The 3893-nt window shown below is 38.5% G+C and overlaps 1 protein-coding gene across 1 annotated transcript; it reads right to left on the minus strand.

Moving 5' to 3' along the window:
* Positions 1-1816: 1816 nt before the first annotated feature.
* Positions 1817-3136, minus strand: LOC116347856. The gene has a single exon (XM_031778595.1). The coding sequence runs from the start codon at positions 3134-3136 to the stop codon at positions 1817-1819; it is 1320 nt and encodes a 439-aa protein (XP_031634455.1).
* Positions 3137-3893: the final 757 nt, after the last annotated feature.

Genomic DNA, 3893 nt, shown 5'->3' on the forward strand with positions numbered 1-3893 from the left:
TGTTTTGTTACTTGACTCGATTAAGTTGACTGGGATTGAATATTATTGTACGGGGCCCGAAATATAAGGTTCAATTTATTTGGAATTTATTGTTGAACGAATAATAATAATTATTATTATTATGTAATCACACACTTTACACCATTCTCATGTCATTAGGCAACATCACAACTGGATGGAAAATTTATTTAAACGCAATATAAAAATTGTTTATGTATTTGATTGCAAGCGTCACTGAAAATTTATATCAGATCATTTTCAGATTTGATGTGCAGTATTGCGTCACAGTGAGAACTTCCAAAGAAGTGTTTTTTATTTATACATTATACAATCAGCAAATTTTCTACTAAAATTGGTTATCGCAAATTGAAAATTTGTCCACGGATGCAAATTTCAGTGTATATAGTTCGCAAATCTTCTGTCTTGATCCGAAAAACTCAAAGAAACCATTTACAATACATGAAAACTTGAGTGTCAATGTTAACATATTTCGTAAAAAAAACGGTTGTTCTGTGATTGGGTTTGGACCAAAAATGCGTGAAAGATCTATTTTTCATTGAAAATATTTTTTACCATTCCGGAATTTTATTGGTCCGGTACCAACGCACGATAACCAGTACTTAAATTAAAATTCACTCAGAGCCAGGTCACAGTTAGCAAATAAATCTGGTAAACACATGAAAAATATACTTAATTTTATACTTTCCAATTATTTTTTTAATTTTAATCAAATACGTTGTATTATACGAGGGCTGCTCCATATATTTCTAGAATTGGCAATATTTAGTGTTGTCCGATACAAACCATTGTCATATTCGTTAAGTTTAACATTTGGTAGCATAAACGATCTCAGAACGTTCTGTCATACGCGCGCTATTTGTATTGTTTACAGTGACATCTAAATTGCGTCTCAACAAAAAAATGAATTTTACTCGTGGAAATTTTCGTGCGATAATTTACTACGACTTTAGATTGGGTGTATCTCAACAACAGTGTTTTTATCAACTTCATTTGGTCTTTGGCGATGAAGCTCCATGCAAGGCCACTGTATATCACTGGTTTACTGAATTCAATCGTGGTCGTCATTCACTCATCGACGAATTCCGTGAAGGTCGTCCAAAATCGGTTGTTGTTCCAGAAACTATCGATGCCGTCATGTCACATACCGTGAGATTGAGGCATCCTTGGGAATTAGTATGAGAAGCATACACACGATTTTGCATGAACATTTGGCCGTAAAAAAGATTTGCTCTCGTTGGATTCCACATAAATTGACCGATGACCAAAAATTAGCTCGTGTGAATTGGTGCAAAGAAATGCTCAAGAAATTCAATCGTGGTGTTTCAAAATCCGTGTATTTTATCGTCACTGGTGACGAATCATGGATCTACGCGTATGAGCCCGAAACTAAACAGCAGTCGACAGTATGGGTCTTCCAAAGTGAAGATAATCCAACGAAAGTTGTTCGAGCGCGAAGTGTTGCGAAGCAAATGGTCGCCTGTTTTTTCGCAATCAGTGGACATGTGGCAACAGTTCCACTAGAGGATCGTAGAACAGTCAATTCTGACTGGTACACCACCATTTGTTTGCCAGAAGTGTTTGGTGAATTAAGAAAAAATAACCATCGTCGCAGAATAATTCTTCATCATGATGGATGTATGGATGTATGGATTATAGTGGGGAGAAAGACTCAAAAGAGAAAATCTCGTCGCGAAGGTCAAGAACCTATTGCAAGCTACCCGTGGAGAAAGAGAAAAACAGCTCATTCCTACCGATTGATAATAAAATCATCCATAGGTTTAATGTTGCGACACTATTACGTGGGTTGTGTTACATTAAAAGTCTCATTCCCTGTAACTTGTCTATCGTTATTTAATAAAGTGGGAGTGTCCCTCAGTTGAGAGAATCTACCCGACTCTTTGATGAAGCTAAAAAAATTTGAAATATCAAATTTTAAGACTTCCTCTGGATTGATCGTCCCCTTACCAAAAATAGTAACTCTGGTACGATTTAGTTGTGTACATGTGCACAGGAAATGAATTGAGGTTTCCTCATTTCTTCTGCAAAGGTCACAATCTGGATCATCCCTAACTCCAATGCGCTTCAAGTGTGCATTCAGTCTAATATGACCTGTTAGGATACCTATGGTATAACTTAGTTTCATTTTACTTAAACTAAGTAGTTGTGATGCAAACTTTTTACTAGGTGTCGTTAGAAAACTTCTAGTTGTCGAGCATGTATTTGTGTTACGCCATCGTATGATAATACTTTCCTGTAACCATTTGTTACATATGTTCCTACATTTCCTTTCGTTCCAAGGTAGAAAGGGTTCGGGACCATATGCTCTTTGAGAAGCACCTTTTTTGGCTAAAATGGCTGCCCTCATTTGCCCCTGAGTTTGGGTTTGAGGTGAAATCCATTTTGTGGTTACTTCCCTACGTTGCGCTATCTGCGTTAGTAATGTAATACAGTCTAACACAAGTTTGGTGTCCACTTTGAAGTCGTTTAATGCTTTGATAGCATACAAACTCTCCGTGTGAATCACTATGGGTGATGTGCTGAGATTGTCATTTGCTATTTCTATACTACAGTTTAGAATAGCAGACAACTCAGCCTGTGAAATATCAGCATATAAGCCAAGGTATCCACAGTATTCCGTATCTGTGCTTTCATTCCATAAGCCATATCCAGATCCGATTATGTTTACTGAAGTATCTGTAAACCATCTTTCGATTTGTGTGACAGTAGGCCTTTCCTCCATCATTTCTGCCTCCCTTGTCGGTAAAATTACACGATAAGGTTTTTCGAAATGTAATGCAGGTGGAATCCTGTCGCTTGGAGCTTGTAGCAACGGTTCATAAGAATACAATCTCTCTATAGCATTCGAGTGATTGTAGTGCCGTACTCTTTCCAAGTTTATGATTGTTCTTAACCGAAATGCTGTTATTTGTGCCTCGGCTGTGATGAATTTGTCCAGTGGTGGAATATTTAGCAAAGTTTCCAGTGCTACTTGTGGTGCACTTTTCGCAGCTCCTGTTATTGCCATACACACAACCCTCTGAAGATGGCAAAGAGCTTTCTGTGCCATCGCCGATGTAGTGCCTTTCCACCATATGAACGATCCATACGATATCATTGGTCTAATAATTGCTGTATGAAGCCACAGGAGGTTAGTTGGGTCTAGCCCCCAATTCCTTCCTATTGCCCTTCTACAAGCCCAGAAGACCCTTATGCATTTGTTAATGCGGTATTCAAGGTGATTACTCCAGTTGAGATTTGGAGTAAACGTAATCCCTAAATATTTTACGCTTCTGGACCATTGGATCCTTCTGCCAAATAACTTGGGGGCCTTGAAGTCTGACAGTTTCCTTTTATTTGTGAAAATTATCAGTTCAGTTTTATTCGGATTCACCGATAAACCAATTTTTATGCACCATCGCTCTACGATTGATAATGCTCTTTGTGTTCTTTCACACAGGGTTCCTAGGAATTTCCCGCGACATATAATGACTAAGTCATCAGCATAACCTATTATTTCAAACCCCTCCCGATGTAACATCGTTAGGAGTTCGTCCATAACCAGGATCCACAATGTTGGTGAGATGACTCCTCCCTGCGGAGTTCCCCTTTTGGGTATAACGGTTGCATTTTTTCCATGGGACTCGTAAGTGATGGCTCTAGATCGTAGTAGACTTTGTGTCCATCTTCTCATAACCATATTCACATTACGTTGCACCATTGCTTCGTCAACAGCATCGAAGGAAATGTTATCGAACGCCCCCTCTATGTCGAGGAAGGTCCCCAACGCATATTCCTTATTAGCTATAGTGTCCTCTATCATATTTTACAGGGAATGTAAAGCAGTTTCAGTTGATTTACCCTGCTGAAATGCG

This window comes from Contarinia nasturtii, unplaced genomic scaffold, assembly GCF_009176525.2.
Source record: "Contarinia nasturtii isolate CC-2019 unplaced genomic scaffold, AAFC_CNas_1.1 Cnas_scaffold_2166, whole genome shotgun sequence".
Lineage (NCBI taxonomy): Eukaryota > Metazoa > Arthropoda > Insecta > Diptera > Cecidomyiidae > Contarinia > Contarinia nasturtii.

What these genes read in the sequence shown, in the direction of transcription:
- LOC116347856 (XM_031778595.1), bottom strand. Translation starts at nt 3,136, where the DNA reads ATGATATCGTATGGATCGTTCATATGGTGGAAAGGCACTACATCGGCG.